General features: G+C 44.4%; 1 protein-coding gene and 1 pseudogene across 1 annotated transcript in view; one reads left to right on the forward strand and one right to left on the reverse strand.

Moving 5' to 3' along the window:
- LOC110499846 (protein O-mannosyl-transferase TMTC2-like) overlaps window positions 1–17,747 on the forward strand; it is a 90,136-nt gene extending 72,389 nt beyond the window's left edge. The window contains exons 9-12 of the mRNA XM_090200912.1: window positions 6,699–6,780; window positions 9,406–9,520; window positions 11,520–11,583; window positions 16,173–17,747. Coding sequence (XP_090057038.1) covers window positions 6,699–6,780; window positions 9,406–9,520; window positions 11,520–11,583; window positions 16,173–16,355 — 444 coding nt within the window. The 3' untranslated portion in view covers window positions 16,356–17,747. The remainder of the gene's footprint in view (window positions 1–6,698; window positions 6,781–9,405; window positions 9,521–11,519; window positions 11,584–16,172) is intronic.
- LOC149978162 (uncharacterized) lies at window positions 148–3,960 on the reverse strand (annotated as a pseudogene).
- Window positions 17,748–18,866: the final 1,119 nt, after the last annotated feature.

An 18,866-nucleotide genomic window follows, 5' to 3' on the forward strand; every position in this document is an offset into this window, starting at 1 on the left:
TCTGAGGCGTTTGACGCTAGTTCCTACTTACGTCAGAATACTTTCAAAGTAGAATTCAGAAATGTTACATTGCCATGGAAACCATATGAATACAATCCAAATGAGAGGAACCAGATGCTTTGTGTGACCCCCATAGCATTGGAAATGTTCGGTTCAACAGCACCTTGACCCTCTTCTATCTCTGCCTCTATGAGAATGATCCTTGTATAATATAATGTTGAGATAATGGAGAGAAAATGATGGTTGGACAGCATTAAGATTCCCATGGGGCAGTGCGTACCTCGAGGACATACTTTTCAGAAAACATTATTTTATTGAAGAATCGGACTTCGACCCCGGGAGAGATGGACATGTCAGACCTGTAGGTGTAGATATCATAATCTGGGTCTGTGTCGTTGTCCACCTGTTTAGTGAACAAAACAGCCCACTGCCATGTGTCATAATAAAATGTATGTTCAATTTTGTTCGAGGAGTAGAATCCAACCCAGGTGTAATAGAGTTTGTTCTTCCAATCAGTGAAGGTCTTCTTGATGAACAGGCGAGCGCAGGCGTGGCCATCTTTAGTGTAGAGCTGCAGACTGACATCAGAGTCAAATGGAGGTATGTTAACAGGAATCCTCCGGTCAGAGTCATCATGATGACAGAGTGCAAGTTGATGAGGAGCCTGACCTGCAGGCCGGGGTTTAGGTATACATTGGCGTCGAAGCTTCCGTAGCTGCACATGCCAAGGGGGGTAACAGAGGTCATTTTATTGTCCGCGTAGAGGGCTACCATCATCCCCACACCCAGCAGACTCCATGGGACGTTTGCACATCTAATTCTGGCGTGCCCGTTGTTCCAGTTTTCAGTTGATCTCACCTCCAGCTTGATGTCAAGGCACTCCATGTGGTTAGCAACCTGAGTATGTTGAGTATTTGAAAATGTACCCCCACACAGCTGGTTAGTGAATTCCCTTATGGAGTATGTCTCTGAGAAGGATCTGGAGTGTGTATTGTAGCCGGCAGCATACAGAAACACAGACACACTGTCCCCCCAGTTGTTAGATCGGCTCTGGGTTCCTCTCAGGAGGATGACACTTAAGAGGAAGGTGTTATCGGGGTCGTACTGCTTGCTGCAGGGGTCATCTTGTGGGTAGTGCTGTGTTATGTAGACTGCCTCCACCACATTCCTCTGCATTTTGAGGATGATTCTGTCCCTATTGTTCTCTATGGACCAGGGCATGAGGTAATAGCTTTGAGTGACGTAAGGAGGTAGGTGCCAAGCCCTCGTGGAGACTGTCTGTGTGTTGAGATTCCCTACCGTGTAGGAAGCCTGTTCCTTCAGGGAATGAAGCACCTGTTTAGCGTTATCGTAGCACTGGAAGCCCCAGTCTCCCCTCGATGGCACAAAGAGTGGTGTGATTAGGCTGTTGCTGTTGGTGTTGTTTTTTCCAATGAGGACATTGTTAGCAAAATGGTGGAGTAGCATCAGGCCATGGCGTGGGAAGCTGTGGCCAAATTCAAAGTTCCTGCAGTTACTTATAGAGTTGAGAGTTGGCAGATCTGCAGAGACCAAAGCCAGGGGAAGCAACAGGTGGAAAGAGCAAATAGGCTTTTTCTCTCCATGGTGAACGTGTTAGAAGGAGAATGACTGTCGAATGTCTGTCTCAATCTACAGAGATGAGTGGGAAGTCCTGTAGGTCCAGTTTATATTGGGAGTGTGCTATCCCTTTCAAGGGGCAATCTGCAGCTCAAACAATAACACATCAGTCAACCCACCACTGTTTTGGTAAAGGGAGTGGCTGTAACCTATTTCAAAGCCATAGACAGAGCTGTTGATGCAAGGACTGGCCATCCATGATATCAAAATGATAGTTTTACCCATGTGTTGAGGCTATACAGTGTTTGTTAACAATTACACTGTTTATAAACATTGGAGTAAAACAAGCTTATATTTTGGGTTCTGATGGGGTATGACAGTTTAACTAAACATGAGGCATTTATACAGTAAGTTATATTCTTTAATTTAAAATCCCAAAACAGATTTAGTAATCGCAGATTGCCTCTTTAAGAAAGGCCTCTTCAGCGTTAACCACTAATTACAGTAGCCACAACACAACGGATACAAGACCAATGCTGTCTGATGGAAGTGACTATCCAACTCTTACCTGTTCCTTGTGAACTACCTCAGAATAGCCCTTAACTTCTTCTCTCAGTTCTAAACAAAATGCGGCTCGCTTATACCACACAGGCACACACGGTCTCACCAAGCCAAAACTAGTCAAAACTGTGCTTTGCCGCACAGGCTACTCAGGTGAATGCCGCACAGTGTTTCCTTTGGTGCGGCTGGTTTCCGGGTTGGATGGCGCTGTGTTAAGAAGCAGTGCGGCTTGGTTGGGTTGTGTATCGTAGGACGCATGGCTTTCAACCTTCGTCTCTCCCGAGCCCGTACGGGAGTTGTAGCGATGAGACAAGATAGTAGCTACTAAACAATTGGATACCACGAAATTGGAGCGAAAAAGGGTTTAAAAAAAATATATATATATATATATATATATATATATATATATATATATATATATATATAAAATATAGCCTATATGCACTGAGTATACCAAACATTAGGAACATTTTCCTAATATTTATCTGCACCCCCTATTGCCCTCAGAACAGCCTAAATTCATTGGGACATGGACTCTACAAGATGTCGAAAGCATTCCACAGGGATGCATTCCACAAAGAAGGCTTAAAAATCCTTCTTTAACCTGTCTCCTCCTCTTCATCTACACTGATTTGAAGTGGATTTAACAAGTGACATCGATACGGGAGCATAGCTTTCACCTGGATTCACCTGGTCAGTCTATGTCATGGAAAGAGCAGGTGGTCATAATGTAGGTATTGTTAACCACTAGACTACAACACTTTTTAACACTTTTAACAGAAAGAGAAACGTCCTGCAGCTGTAAATGGCCTCTAACATCATTGCCAATACCATCAATGTAACTACAATCTGCCTCTATTCCAATCCATTCACTTCACTCTTTGTCCTCCAGTGTCCTTCCTGACTGTCCACACAATCTCAAATAGGCTTTGGCTCACACAAAGTGTGATGAAGCAAAGCAAACTGTCATGTTGGTAATAATCACAGGGGTTACGTATAATTAGACCTAGGCCCGAGGGCTGATGAATAGTGAGTGAGTTTGGGCCCGGCCAGTTCATTCCATTGATTTCCCTGTCTGGGCCAGAGGAGCTGTGATCATTGTAGAAAGCCTGGAAGTTGATAGATCGAAACTGAGCTGCGTGTTGAGCAGACAGTGGCCCAGCTCTAAAGCCATTTTGGACTTGTTGAACCTTGATGGGTAAATTAATGCTTTTGTCTTTGGTGGCCTAAAGGAAAAAGACACCTAGGATAATGGTATGCAAACACAAGATGGGTTTTTTATGTTAGGCTAATTGCAGTTTTTTGAGATATTTGAGGTAAAATAGCAGAGAGACCAACTTCTGCCACTATAAACTTTAGTGATATGACAACCAAGGAGACAATGGATTGAGGAATAATTATTGTCTTATGGTACAAGCTTGGAAAAACAGACCTGTCAAACTATCAGGCTCTCCGCTGGGTGTGTGATTGTCTCAAGGTCACAGCCATAGGGAATGTCTTTATGGGGAGGTGTGTGTGTGTGTGTGTGTGTGTGTGTGTGTGTGTGTGTGTGTGTGTGTGTGTGTGTGTGTGTGTGTGTGTGTGTGTGTGTGTGTGTGTGTGTGTGTGTGTGTGTGTGTGTGTGTGTGTGTGTGTGTGTGTGTGTGTGTGTGTGTGTGTGTGTGTGTGTGTGTGTGTGTGAGAGAGACATTATTAAATGTGTGTGGTGTTATGAAGCTCACCAGCTAGGCCTGCTGGGTCCAGTATTTTCTTCCCAGACTTCTCCCCTACAGGTTTGGCTGTTTGTTCTGAGGTGCACTCTGCCCCCCAACCCCCTTCCATCCACCTCTCTCATTCACTCCCACAGTGTTTTGGGGAGAGAAAAACGTGCGTGACAACATGTGTTCACAGCTGACTTGGGTTAGTTAGGAGGACTTTATGGAGAGGAACCCTGTTAGAACCCACTGAACCAGTCCTGCTGAGCCCTTGTGAGGAGTTTGACCTTCTGTTCTTCCCCTTCCACAGCCTGAGGTAACTGAGGTACTAGGAATCTACAGGAGGCTTTGCTCTTCAGCGTACCACATCACCCATCCCATCTCTCCTTCTATCCTCCTCACTGATATCGGAGGGGTTACAGCTGCACCCCTAGGGGTCCAGTCTGGGCTGAGGAAGGGTCTCGCTCCCAAACTCACTAATTTCCCCTTTTCCTAATCTGATTTGAGTTCCATTCCCCCAAACCCCCACCCCCAGTCTCCCTGGGTTCAGACCCAAGTCACCCCAGCACAGCTGGACATCTGCTGGGTCCCCCAGGTCCCTACATCCGGGGCCCTGAGCCACGAGTGGCCCCTCATAACAGAGCCCTTCAACAACAGGAGATTAGGACACGAACAGACCCGGAACAATGGGCTGCCGGACAGGACTTAATGCAATTACCCCGCTTCCTTATTAAATCACTCAATCAGGGAGAGATTTTGGGCCGTCTTGCCACGGCGGACCTACGTATTGATAATGCAGCTAGCTCATAAGGAGTCAACCGACTCGGGGAAAGGGTCAAAGTGTCAAACTCAAGTCCCGCCTCACCCTGACGTGTACTACACTACGTGACTTCACTGTTTCATTCATAAAGAGTCATGTACTTTAACGGGGTTAGTGAGGTTGTATAGATTTGTGGTTTGTTCTTTGTTCAGTTTGGCTTTGAACTCTTCGTTCACAGTAACCAGGTGTCTAGACTGAGTCTGCGTCAGAAATGCCACCATAATCCTGATATAGTGCACTACTTTTGACCAGGGCCTTTCTTTAGGACAGAGCCAGACATGAATAGAAGAGCCCTATTCCACCCGGTAACCCCCAGTTCCTGTCTCAGATCATCTCCCTTGGACATACATCACAGGAGAGTGTTGTCGTCAGGCGGATAATTACACAGTGCAGAGTCCTGACGTGTCTTACCAAGAGCTAGGCACCGCTCTCTGTTGGAGGGCCTCTCTCCCGTTGCTGGCGCTGATGTTATTTACGAGCTCTGTGGCTGGCTACACTCGGAGCCGGCGCTAACGCTAACCGCTAAAGCCCTCTGTGGCTGGCTACACTCGGAGTTGGCGCTAACACTACCCGTTAAAGCCCTCTGAAGCTGGCTACTCCCTCCCAATACAGGCTTGAATATGCTAGATAGGAGTGTCAGAGGAATAAAAAAACAACCTTATCAAGAACTTAGGATAAGACCCAGATCCAGACAGCTAGAGTCACAGATGTTTATTGACCCAAACAGGGGGCAGGCAAAAGACAGGTCAAAGGCAGGCAGAGGTCTGTAATCCAGGGCTGAGTCAATAAGGTACAGAACAGCAGGCAGGCTTGGGGTCAGGACAGGCAGAGGTTCGTAAATGGGTCAGAGTCAGGCAGGTACAGAACGTCAGCCAGGCTCGGGGTCAGGGCAGGCAGAATGGTCAGAACCGGGGAAACTAGGAAACAGAACTAGAAAGAGCAATGAGATGGGAAAACACGCTGGTGAGACCTGACAAGACAAGATGAACTGGCAACAGACAAACAGAGAACACAGGTATAAATACATAAGGGATAATGGGAAGAGATGGGTGGAGACAAGCACAAAGACAGGTGATACAGATGTGTGTGACAAACCTAGCATTCATGTACATTTAACGTTGCGCACCTCTCGCAATCCTACTAATGCGACACGGCCCAGTCCATTGAAGGACCACAGTATTGTGTTCAACAGTCCACCTTCTGACTGCGTCTGGGAAAGGAGCCAGGGAAAATATGGCATAAAGTCATCTGGACAATTAGTTGTCTTCATCTTTCATTTAGAGCGAACACGGGCATGAGAAATAGTTAATGAACCTAACCTAATATGCCCAGTCCACTTATTCTATGTAGAATGGCAAATCCATAGCCAATATGGAAGCAATCAGTGCTGAAGCGTGAACAACGGGGGGGGGGGGGGGGTACACACAGAGGCAGCGGTATCGCTTTCAGTTTGTTGCGAGGCTATAGTGCGATACACACTCTCTGACTGAGAAAAAGTGATAGTGTGACACACACACACACACACACACTCTGCCGCTGGGGGAAAATGGGGTTTGAAGCGTTCTCTATGGAGTACAGTTTCCTGGTTTACAGTTGAGGCCCTGCTACCACGTGTCAACTCATGCATGAAAGCGTAGGAAAATAATCCGTAGCAGATGCAGAGTAAACGCAGAGGATTGTTGTTGCCCTACAGGATATGCTGATTGTTTGAAACAACCTGGCACATCAGGGGCATCTGGAACGCTTGTTCAAATTTACTGCTGATTTCCCCGTACACATCTCGACTGAGAAATATTTGCTAAATCTCATTTACGAGGAGAGTGGGTGGTTTCTGGTTTCTCCTGCATGTTCAATCTTCTACCATATGGCAACTCACGTCTGTTTTGGGTTTTGAGTAAATCTAATTGCAGCCGCACAATTACGCCCGTGCCAGAAACAGGAACCACTGCGAGAGCTCGAACATCAGCTAAATCGCAATTAACGACTGAGGACGACTTGTAACTGATCTACAGTAGCTAATCAAACGTTCCTGTTTTGTCTCCTAGGGGCAGAAGACTGAGGCAGAGGGTTACTATCGAAGAGCCATTCAGCTGGACCCTTCCAAAGGAAACTGCTACATGCATTATGGTATGTACCAGAACTCATATGAAGTACCGCGCACATTGCTTCATTTGAGCCAGATCCTGCCGGAACAGGATCCGGCACCTCTCCGTTTTGGACTGATTTGTTCTGGAACCTATTTGCCTATCCGGTACCTCTCATGGCATGAAACATTTACTTTTTGTAATGTACTAATTTGAGTTGCCTCTTCGTCAATTCTACTGCCTGATATTCTAATAGTTGATTCGGGTTGCGCCGGCCTGAATTTACAGTATGGATTGTGCATCATTGTATCCTATGCTTGAGACCAACTCGTGGCTGTGTGAGATGCGTGCCTGTATCGCTCACAGAACTAGAATGAGATTCACTTTCTATGATCTCTCTCCCTCCCTCTGCTCTGATAGACATGAGCCTGCAACTCTCACCTCTCCAGCGTTGCACTTCATCATTGATTTCCTTATAGAATCATAGCCAGACGAAGGGTTCTGGAGGAGCTGCAGCACCCCTGATACATTGAAATACATTTGCCAACGTTATAGAATTACTGCTGTCTGTTCAGAAAGAATTGAAATCATTCAGAATAGCCTACTACACCATGAAAATGACTATATTTTAGTCACAGAGGATCAATAGCGTCATTAAAAACGTGCCTAGCTGTGGATTGTGTGTAGCCCAATAACAAGGCATAGCCTACAGTGCGGAACACGGCAAACCTGTCAGTAAACAGCATGCAGACAAGACATTGACTTTCACTATATTTCAAATACAATCGCAGGGAAACACAGGTTGGAAAGAAAATGGCTCCTGCTGAAAAGAGAGGACTCTAATTTGTCTACTGTAGGCTAACAAAATATTGGATTAACTTCCAAATATTGTTTTACAAAGTAAAGCAAGAGAGATATGTCGGCTTCTGGTAGGAACGCATCGGCTATCACCGGTGAGAGAGCTGAGCATCGTTGGGTCAGTCGATGACACTGGAAAGCATTTTTAGGACTAGTGTCCTCCTCATATTATAGCCTACAATATGTCTCCACACACCTAGGCCTAGGCTATTGATGGATTCAACACAAAGTCCTTTTTATTTATCTCAGATTCTCAGTTTGTCAGTGTCAAAGTAGCCTGTCATTTCCATCATTTATGCAGCATTAAAAAATATTCAGCCACACATACCATTAAACTACTCCATGTAGGGACTTCCTACAGTAACAGTGTATTGTAGCTTGACCCCACCATAAGAACTTACCTCAGGCAGTTTGATAAAGACACCTTATCCACAGTACTCTACAGTACTCCCACATAGCACGTATAAAGTGCTTGTTAAGTGTAAAAAACATGTCCTGTAGCCACTTTTAAAGCCGCTCTAGTTAGCGAAAGAGATATGCCTGCCATTAGTTTGGTTTGCATTTGGTATCAGGTTGTATGAGGTCATACATACAGTAGACCTAATCTCCACATACTTCGAGGAAACCGGATCGGACTACACCACCACCAATAAGGATGCTGCCTTTCACTGATTGAGGAGAAACGCTATAAGTCGGTTAGTCTGAGCGCGCTTCTGTAAATGCTGCCATTCATATCGGCTCTCCCTCTCTCCCTCCCTGTGTCTCTCTCTCTGTGTATCTCGGTCTCGAGTCTCGGGGTTGTGTTTGGGTCCTGGCGGGCCGTGTTGCTTTCTTTGGACAGAGTAATTTGCCCTCTCTCTGCGATCTCCTAGCCTCTTTTCAGAGGTTTATTTTTACTGGCCCCCAACACCTTATCGTAATCGGGCCGCTACAGCCATTCCTCCTCCACTGTGACTGGACTGACTCCAGTATGTTGTTGGTGAGACTGTATGAATGTGCTTACAGACTCTCTGAACTGTGGGACAGGGAGGGCGAGAGCTGACATGAGAGGTCAAGCCTCCTTTCCTGCCATTGTTCAGACTAACACATGCTCTGATGCAGGGAGAATGCATGTGTCACGCTACATGTGACCCGTAGCAACCCTCTGCATTCAAGTGATGGTTATTGCTGACTGACACCCAATGAGGTATGACATCCGAGACATAGGAAGACTATTTTTACAGATTCTAAAAACCCGTGAAAGAGGATACCTCACGTATGCAGACAAACACGCACACATGTTGGAACACGCACCCACACAAACACACACACTGATTTGTATGGGGAAACCTCTGCATAATACCTCCAACATAATATACCATCTGCGTCCCAGACATAGTAGTAATGTATTCCTCCTCAGCAGACTCCTGTGGAGGTAGAGCCAGTTGGTCCTGCTCCCAGGGGACATACATGAAACTCCATCGACTCAGCTGGACTTCCACAAATCACTGAGCATGACAAAAACCCTCACTGTCTCTCTCTCCTCTTTTCCTCACTCTCTCCTTTCTGATCTTCTTTCTGTCCTTCTTGCTGCCCTGTCCCCTGAACCCATCTTTTTGCTTCCTATTTTCCTCTTTCTTTCTTTCTCTCTTTCTCTTTTTCCCTTTCTTTCTTTCTTTCTTTCTTTCTTTCTTTCTTTCTTTCTTTCCCCTCGGTGTCTCACTGTCTCTCTGTCTTTCCCTTTTTTTGTCTCCTCCCTCTCTCCCTCTCCCTCCCCTTTATCTCTTTCCATCTCTTTCTCGGTCTCTGTTTCTCTCTGTCTAATGGACAGGCCAGTTTCTGCTGGAGCAGTCTCGTCTGGCGGAGGCAGCCGAGATGGCAGAGAGAGCTGCAGATCTGGACAGCTCAGAGTTTGATGTGGTCTTCAGTGCCGCTCACATGCTCAGGTGGGTGTGACAGCGTATGAAAACGGCATTACAGTGTTTGGTATTTTCGTAAATGCTGCCCAATCATACTTTAACGAGTATCAATCAAATGTGTTTATAAAGCCGTTTTTACATCCACAGTTGTCACAAGGTGCTTGGCAGTAACCCGGCCTAGACTCCAAAGAGCAAGCAGAATTAGAAGCACAGTAGGCAGGAGCAACTCTCTGTAAATAAGAAACCTAGAGAGGTATCAGGCTCTGAGAGGAAGCCCAACCTCACTACAGTAAAATAACAGAAAATACCTTACTACATTTCCTTACAATACTGTAGGTCTTCAGCATATGTAGAGTTTCTGTTGGATGTACTCAGATGTCTTAGTCATGAAAATAGCAGAAGGTGTCTCTGAAGGTTAATTCCTTGGAGATAGAGAGTTGGTTGCCACGGCATTTCATCATTCACGACTCAATCAATATTGCATTGTGCCCGCTAACACACTCAAAGACACTTCAGGTCTGACGTCTAATAAGATAATGGCAGTTTGCATGGAAACGGTCCCTTTTAAGTCGTTTGTATGGTTCAACTGGTTTTATAGTTAATATACAACACATGGAAACAGCGGTTGTAGTTTTGATTCATGCTAGTGACGTCTCAGTCCAGGGCTTGTAAAGAAACACAGGCATACCTCGGGAGAATTTGCCGTTCGGCTTGGCAAGTGTGAGCACAGACAGCACATACATTTTATACGTTTGAAATAGGGGACTGCAAATCCTCTCAACTCACTGCAACTGGAGGAAGTATCGGAAACGACGTCTCTTAATTCCTTTTTGCTCTTCATATCTGGAAAAGTAACTGAAGCTACAGCATCCTTCATCCAAAGTGTAGTGCTGCAGAGGATTTGAGAGTTATATGTCGACTGATCGACAAGGGGAGTGCTGCTTGGCTGTGGAGAGTAAAAACAGAGAGACAAATCATCATATTCTGGCCCTCTTCGATATAAGCCTACTGCATCGAGGAAAAAACACCATGACATACTCACTCAACTAATCCTGTAATACGACACTCTTAGGGCTGTGCTGAGACATTCTGATGCAGACATGTCTTTGGGTGTATTAATGCTGGTCAAAATGCACCTCTTACTCTCTGTTCTGTACGGCAAATAAATAACTATTTGACACTTTGGATGCCACCAAATTATTGTCAACATCAAGCATTAGACTAGGAAAACGTACTTTGTTCTGAAACTCAGTGATCATCGGTCTTCATCCAGACCGTAGAAGTGGTTTGCCATATCCTTGTACACCCCGTGGCTCTTCTTGACAGAGACCAATAGGGTAGCACCAAGTTTGGACCCGTGAAAATCAAAGTCAAAGTCCTTACCTGTTGCGTAGTGTCAGCGTTTCCTTCTCTTTGAAGAATTGTTCAAAGCCAAGCTCCAGATTCTCCCAACGTTGTAGATTGTGTAGATTCTCTCAGATGCAGTGGGAAACACCAGCGCCTTCGAAAAGTTGACAAAAACAAGAGCAAGGAGTAAGTTAAAGACGTTGTTGAATGGATGGAGAATGGATCTGAAGAGTCAGGCAGGAACTTGATATGAATGAAATGATGAAGCACTACTAGCTAGTATTCCCAAGGCAGACTTTCCTTAATGCAAAGTTAATAGAGATTTCCCTGAGTCATACACCTTATGAATATGTCTGGAAAGACTTCTGCCTTTATCTAATTAGCATTAACATACTAAGTGCAGTTAGTATCAGAAATATATGCAGCATAGTGTTTCAGAGTCATTTGAGGGAGTATTTTTCAGCATCAAAGTGCCCTCAGGATCTCAATACTTTATGGGAAATATTAAATTATAATGAAAGAATGCTTCTCTATCCAATACATAACTCCTTCTGCCGTCATGTCACGGTAATACTGTCAGACTCTGTGTAAGCCATGTGTAATGATGACCTCTATTGCCCTTCCTCCTCTTGCCATGCCTCCCTCCCTCATCTCTGTATTTCACTATCTCCCTCTCCAGACAGGCCAGTCTAAACAAGGCAGCAGAGCGGCATTATGAGCGCGCGGCAAACCTCAGACCAGACGTGAGTACCTTGGCCCAATGAGCCTTTCTTACTCAAACTGGTGGACATGCACACACACACATATACACACTCCACCATTACACACAATCAGCCCTAGTCCACCATGAATGCTCCATCAACGCCTCCCATTGTTTGTTAGAACTGGAGAGCAGGATCTCTGATTCTATGGTTAGAGATGAAGCGCATCAATCAGTCCCTTCAAAGGGAGTGGATGCGTGGTGGAATGCTATGAGAGAGAGGGTAATATAGAGTCATAAGGACGTGTGTTTTAGACAGGAGTAGATGAGGTCTCCCCTGGTCATTTGCCACGCTAACTGACTTATGCGCCATTTTGAGTCACGAGAGTTAGCTTGGAGGCTGTTTGAAGTCTGGAGAGTTAGCTTGGAGGCTGTTTGGAGGCTGTTTGGAGTCTGGAGAGTTAGCTTGGAGGCTGTTTGGAGTCTGGAGAGTTAGCTTGGAGGCTGTTTGGAGGCTGTTTGGAGTCTGGAGAGTTAGCTTGGAGGCTGTTTGGAGTCTGGAGAGTTAGCTGGAGGCTGTTTGGAGTCTCATCTTTTGTCATTGTTTTATTTAACCCTTATTTTAAGTTGACTGAGAACACATTCTCATTTACAGCAACGACCTGGGGAATAGTTACGGGGGGGGAATAACCAATTGGAAGTCAATGGAGGGACTGGGTAGGCTGTGTTATTCGTTTACCAGCCATTTTGGAGGGAGTTTTCATAGGGGATTTAAGTTGATATCCTCAGACAGTAAAGCTTTGTAGAAATGGTAAGTGCAACAGCTGTCCTTGGCACACACTCTTTCAATTGTTTCCTATAAAATCATCTTGTCTGTATGTCAGTATGTCTGTGTGTCCTTCACAATCAGTTTGTCTGTAACAGAAGTTAGTCGGTATGTCCGTGTCTCGGTGTCCTTCACAACAGTTCCCAGTCAGACAGTTGTATTTATTATTCAGTGTAATTCACAGAAAGGCCAAGGTCCTCTAATCCACACTCTCCAACAAGTCAAGGGTTTACACTCAGTCATTATTCGGCAGTAAAGCCCCTCTTGTCTTTGACATTTCGCTGTGCCTGTCTGCTTAGCCAATGTCAAGTCCTCAAATATCAACTTAATCCAAAAGGGTTTCGGGTCATGAAAAATTCAACATCTGTGGCCAGACGTGCTGGGAAAGACAATTTGTCAAAGGAGTGTACCTTCGAGAGAAAAACCAAAAACTTCAGAGTGCAACAGAGAATGACGGACAGAGTTACCACACGTCCTAATTCCTAATGGGCCGTTAGGTTTGAATGCATTTGTGTTTCGTTTTCTCTGTTCCTTAAACTATTCACAACCGCAAAGTTACTATCCCTAAACGCAGTACATACATTGTAGTTTCAAATAGAGTGTGATTAATGTGACAATGCCCATATACTATATTATCAGCTTTAGATTTGAATCTGTTATAACTTAAGTCTCTGTTCCACTGTTCCAGTCACCAGTTCAGTACATTTCCTCTGAGTAGAGAGTAGCGAGTGGCCCTATGGAAAACGTATCAGAGTTGAATCGTGGAGCTCATGTCCATAACACTGTGTTAATATGCAGTTCAACCACCACCCACTGAGAAAGACCATACTGTGTGTTGGGGAAATGGTGGGCAGCTTTTGCTGGGTGAAACAGAGGTCAGTTGGACTCTGAGGGTGCCACAATGAAAGATCATTGTTGACCGTACACAGAGTGGTTACCATTTCTTGTTAGGCAGTTGATATTGGGTTTACTGAATTACTATGCGATGCAACACTGTTGAGTTCAGGCCACTTTCATTTCAATTCAGTTAGCTTTCTCCATCGTGCAAATCAAATTCCAAATTGAATGGAATTTAGATTGAAAATTATACTGTGGATATCCATTTTGAGGCAATGATATGTCCTGTGTGGCTCAGTTGGTAGAGCATGTTGTTTGCCGGCCAGGGTTGTGGGTTCAATTCCCACGGGGGACCAGTACGAAAAATGTATGCAGTCACTCTGGATAAGAGCGTCTGCTAAATTACGCAAATGTAAAAAATTATGTAATTGAGACTTGCCGAAATAACCAAGGTCAACAGCTACTGTCATCCTTGGGTAAAGGTTTTGTTTGGCTGTGTTTGGATCCGACCAGCCCCACCACATTATTCACCGCCTCAGCTTTAAGAGAGAGCGATCTCTGGCATGGGTTTCTGGCTCCAGTGAGTGTACACATGTAAACAGAGGACCCTGTAATGACTTTCTGGGGCGTCTCCTGTGTCTCACCCTGGGTGCTGTTTACAATGCTAGAGGACGTTAATCTATCTCCACCAGCCTCTGTCTGCTCAGCCTATAGAGAGCCATGGTGTCTCCTGACCTGGAGTAGGAAGTTAACAGCCAAAGCAGAGTTTGTGTCTGGGTTCTTTATGAAGCCCTGTCTGGAAAGGAATAGGGCAAAGACTAGTTAGTGCTACAGTACAGATGCCTTATTGGTCTTTGGAGTTGTTAAAGTATGATCAAGAGAGTCAAACTTTGTACAAATAGAAAACTCACAGTAAAAGCTAACCAAACTTTAGTTGCATCTCAACTCCTTCAACCCTGACCCCACACTCGGGTTCACAGGCATGTGGAAATGTCCAGTCTGGAGGGTGCTGGAGAGCCAGAGGTGAGACTGGGATCTGGGTGTGTTTGCGGTGGCATACTGCAGGGCTCCGGAGCCCAGGCTAGAGATCCCTTCCCTCCATACTCAGTTACGACTCGTTGGTTTCACTTGGCCACATCAAAGGGCCATTTGATTAAATAGCACCCTTAAAAACACAGATACTGTACATGTGCTCACTTTCACTAATACACAAGCACTTACACACAGGTACGTGTGCATACACACACCTACACACACATGCGCGCATACACACATGCACACTCAAACACACACATGCACGCATGCACGCATGCACGCACACACACCGACTAGTGTATAAGTTCCTGGTGAGAACTGTAGCTCAAGACAAAATGAGTAACCTGCTCTGTTCCCATTAGCTTAGCTTAGTTGACGGCTGGAGAGACAGACTTTTATGGAACGATGAGCTTCAAGGCATATTGGCATAACCCTCTTTAACTCTGCGGAGAGAGACCAAAGTTGGAACCGAGTACAATTGAGCCGAATATTATATAATCTATCTGTGTTATGAGATTTCATACTGTGCCATGCAAGAAATTTCTGCATCCAGTAACATCCTCTCTGTCAAATAACCCTTCCTTCATACTGTATCTTCAACAAGTTCTACTTTATGGGAAATATACTGCTCTGTACTCTTCACAACATGGCGTCCAGCCCAACACAGACATCAAAACAATCTGTACTACTAACTTTTTATTAATTCAGTTTCAAAGGTCATTGCACCACAGCTCCGTCAAGGTAAAAACTCTTTCTGAAATCAGACCAGCTACTGCGAGGTCAAATGGGATAATTTAATGGCCATTTAATTAACTCAGCTTCAAGTCAAGTTAACAAATCCTCGCTTTTAATCCATAGCAAAAACCTGGCAGGTCTCCTGTAAAACGTCTTGCATATGAGAATCTGCATTAAATAGAGGTCTTATGGGAGGGTGAATTTGTAAGAGTATGCCAGGAGTTGAATTCAAGGGCATGTACTGTCTGAGACTACCTGATCACTATACTGCATCTAGACCTATCCAGTAGGGTTATCACGAAGGAAAACACAAAGCAGATTAAACTATTTGGTCCTTTAAAAAAAAATGACTGTATGTAACATTGTTAGCTATAGCTTAGAAAAGAAACATGATTCTGGGTGACAACATAAGGTTGCTTGTTTCCAACTGTTCCGACTGTTTTCCTCAAGACATTAAGTATGGCCAACTTTTGAAATATTTTGAAATATATAAAAAAAAAATATTTATTACCAAAAACACAAGGAAGGGGTAACATTAAAGTATTAGAACATGAAGGACAAACAATACAGCATCAAGACACTATCAAACATGTATCAGTCTTTCCGCAACAGAGCCATCCTTATGTGAGAGTGCGTGTGCATGATAGTGATATAAAATATATGTCAACCCGAAACCCGAACCCTCCAAGATTCCCCGACAGTTCCCCAATCACATTCCAATTATAAAACAGGGGGGGGGGGGGGACAAAAAGGCAATTTCAGAATGTGGGGGAGATGTGCCCCCCGTCTCCAGTGAAAGTTGTACCCCTGGCTTCATGTTTTGTTTCCTTATCACGATACCGTTGAATTTAGTGATACTGGTACCGTGACAACCTTACCAACCAGACAAACAGTCTATACTGCATCTAGACCTATCCATCGTAGAAGAGAGCCTCCCACTCCTTAGGGACTTTGCTAACATCATTATAAATGTTAACCCGGCATGACATAAACACTTGGCATTTGAGCAAACTCCGGAAACCACAAACATCAACAAGAGTTTGACCCCACCAGCCACATTCTTTTGAGCAACAGCAATATCTTTCTAAAGACTTCATTTTGTCAGAGCATCACCTAATCCACAGTGTAACACACAAACGTTAATCAAGTCCCTCTCCCTTTCCTCTCTCCCTCATTTCCTCGGTCTCCCTCTTTCCCAGTACCCGGCGGCCTTGATGAATCTGGGCGCCATCCTCCACCTGAATGGGCGGCTGCCTGAGGCGGAGACCAACTACCTGCGGGCGCTGCAGCTCAAGCCTGATGACGTCATCACCCAGTCCAACCTGCGCAAGTTGTGGAACATCATGGAGAGGCAGGGTCTGAGGACCACGCAGGGGCCTTGAACCCTCAAAGACACAGGAAACCAGGAAATTGCCCCAAGTGAGGTCCCCTTAATAGGAGTGAAGGACCTAAAAAGAGGCGGGAAACCCCAGGAATGGAGCAAATAGAGACCAGGGGATTGGTGTGCCTCAGGGATGAAACACCGAGGCCAACCCAATCTGTTTGAGATCAGTAGTCTCATTGGAACGGTAGTAAGGGAAGGCCTGAGGGTTTCTAGGGTCGATATGACGACCTGAGCTGGGTCGAAGCACAGTCAACACAGCAAGGATGACAACCCTTGGCTACTCAGAGGCAGTTTTACTGAGGTCACAGTGCAAGGACTGGGATAGTCCTCATTAGACAACAAAAAACATTCCTAAGACGAAAGCTGAGGGGTTACGTGATGACTCGTATCTCTGGGCCCATTTTTATTTATTTACTTTAATTTAAAATTCTCCCTCCGAGACATGTGTCTATTCCGAAATAACTTCATTTGAGTTAGGATGTGACTACGGAACAGAAGTCATAATTCTACTCCATTTGATGATATCATGAGGGTTTTGGGGGCCAAACATTGTACATGCTGTTGATGCACGATAAACAAGTTGGCCTGAATATTTGCGTTACATACAGTATAGTACGGTCTGGGTTTAATGCTGATTGCACATAAAGTTGCCCTGCGCTTATCACGACAGTGATAAATTCAAGAAAAATGTCCAGTCAAATCCATAGAATCCAATAAGACAAAACTACAACTTATTCCATCAAGGATGCCAACATATCCAAGGCACAACATTTATTCACGCCCAACAGTAGCTATTTTTAGACTGTGCTAAAGGTGTACATTGTCTTATGTATCAGGATATCCAGCAGACAAGTTCTTCCTGATGCATGTTATCTATTTTCATGTAATATAATTAAGAGGTTTTATTTCATTTCATCAGATTATTAACTTATTGATTTGCGTTCACTGTCTGTGTCAGCACCAACACTGTGCCCACACACACACACACACACACACACACACACACACACACACACACACACACACACACACACACACACACACACACACACACACACACACACACACACACACACACACACACACACACACACACACACACACACACACACAGACACACACACACACACACAGGTTGATCTAATTCTACAGAAAAAACAAGTGGAGTTCTTAAGCAATTTGTCCCTGCTCAGGGATATCAGGTGGTGTGCTACTGTCAACCAATCTCTGCTAGCAGTGAAAGAGTTTACTAATTGATGGTAAGAGTTCTTTAAAAAAAGATGGTTGTGTTTGTTTAAAAGATGGGGGATTTGTAGATTTCTGTCCTGTTCATTATTATATAATTCATGTTCCCTGTATTCCATAATAAAAAAACACCTTCAGACCTTGAGTGGGTTAATTAATTGTGGCATCATCAGATTTTGTCTAGAGATTTAACATTTCACATCTACATTTTATAGAAAGGACACCCATTTCACATCTACATTTTATAGAAAGGACACCCATTTCACATCTACATTTTATAGAAAGGACACCCATTTCACATCTACATTTTATAGAAAGGACACCCATTTCACATCTACATTTTATAGAAAGGACACCCATTTCACATCTACATTTTATAGAAAGGACACCCATTTCACATCTTAATTTTATAGAAAGGACACCCATTTCACATCTACATTTTATAGATAGGACACCCATTTCACATCTACATTTTATAGAAAGGACACCCATTTCACATCTACATTTGAGTTGGTCCCAATAGATACTGGAATTCTGTCTAAAATAGTTACAATCTTCTGACTTCAGAGGGAGGGGAATCTTGTGAATAATTTAGTAATACATCTCTCTATCTACACTTATCTTGACTACTCTTAGTTTCCATGGAGACCTCTTGACAGAGAGGAGAGAGTTAGGGTTGAGTAGAGATGATTCCTATCTCATCCATTTTAGAGAACATCCTCTGGTGTGTTAGTTTGAGAGTATACATGCAGCTCTTCAAAATATGACAATATGTTGACCAACACACACACATGCAACTCTGAACACAGAAAGTAGACAAATCCATGTGAAAGCAAACTATTGATGAGGACTACTTTTTGGGGGGCAATCTCCATTTCTGCCAGGGCTTGAGCTACTGACGAATCAGACAAAGATCAAAAGGGGATTATGATAAAGTGCCTGACTCTGAACACACCAGGGTGTAAATATTTAACAGGGTATGACTGAGTCAGGAGACACTGTCATTAGGAGTGGTAGAGTCAGACTGAGAGACACTGTCATTAGGAGTGGTAGAGTCAGACTGAGAGACACTGTCATTAGGAGTGGTAGAGTCAGACTGAGAGACACTGTCATTAGGAGTGGTAGAGTCAGACTGAGAGACACTGTCATTAGGAGTGGTAGAGTCAGACTGAGAGACACTGTCATTAGGAGTGGTAGAGTCAGACTGAGAGACACTGTCATTCGGAGTGGTAGAGTCAGACTGAGAGACACTGTCATTCGGAGT

This window comes from Oncorhynchus mykiss, chromosome 15, assembly GCF_057628025.1.
Source record: "Oncorhynchus mykiss isolate SJ-2025 chromosome 15, ASM5762802v1, whole genome shotgun sequence".
Taxonomy (NCBI): Eukaryota; Metazoa; Chordata; class Actinopteri; order Salmoniformes; family Salmonidae; genus Oncorhynchus; species Oncorhynchus mykiss.